Source organism: Egretta garzetta, unplaced genomic scaffold (assembly GCF_000687185.1).
Source record: "Egretta garzetta isolate BGI_Z169 unplaced genomic scaffold, ASM68718v1 scaffold56, whole genome shotgun sequence".
Taxonomy (NCBI): Eukaryota; Metazoa; Chordata; class Aves; order Pelecaniformes; family Ardeidae; genus Egretta; species Egretta garzetta.
Window position 1 is genome coordinate 7,898,054 of NW_009260182.1, and position 649 is coordinate 7,898,702.

Below are 649 nucleotides of genomic sequence, written 5' to 3' on the forward strand. Positions count from 1 at the left end.
AGGTCACAGCGGAGCGGGGAAGGGATGCTCCGGTGCCGTCCCAGGGGAGGGGAAGGAGCTGCCTCTTTCCTTACCTGCCCAGGATCTTGCTGACACAACCGTGGCTGACCCGCAGCTGCCGGGAAATGTCACAGGGTCGCACCCCCTGGTGAGCCAGCTCCACTATCCTTTGTCTCACCACGTCAGGTAGGGGCCTGCCGTTCACAAACACCCCCCCGAGCTGGTTCACACCCCCGTGCCCTGCTGGGGAAAGAGAAATAAAAAAAACACAACAACCCACGCACACCAGAAACACACCGTTAGTCGTGGATTCTTCGCCACTCGTACTGCAAAATCTCCAGTCACTACAGATGGATGGAGGTGATGGCGGGGGGTCGAGAGGGGGGAACAAGACGTGGGGGAGTGAGAGAAGAAGAGAAAGAGGGAGAAGAAGAGAAAGGAAGACGAAAGACAGGGAGACAGAATGAGAGAAAGAGAAATAAAGAAATATAACGAGAAGCAGAAAAGGAGAGAAGGAAAGATAAAGAAGGAAAGCAAATAAAAAGGAAGAAAGAGGGGAAAGAGCGAGACAGAAAGAGAAAGAAACGAGGAAGGAAGGAAGGGAGAGGAGGGAAGACGGGAAGGAAAGAGAAGGCAGAGTGAATTTCCC

The 649-nt window shown here is 53.2% G+C and overlaps 1 protein-coding gene across 1 annotated transcript in view; it reads right to left on the minus strand.

Moving 5' to 3' along the window:
- Positions 1–235, minus strand: part of PAX2 (paired box 2) — a gene marked incomplete at both ends in the record, with an annotated part of 79,502 nt that extends 79,267 nt beyond the window's left edge. The window contains one exon of the mRNA XM_009641884.1: positions 75–235. Coding sequence (XP_009640179.1) covers positions 75–235 — 161 coding nt within the window. The remainder of the gene's footprint in view (positions 1–74) is intronic.
- Positions 236–649: the final 414 nt, after the last annotated feature.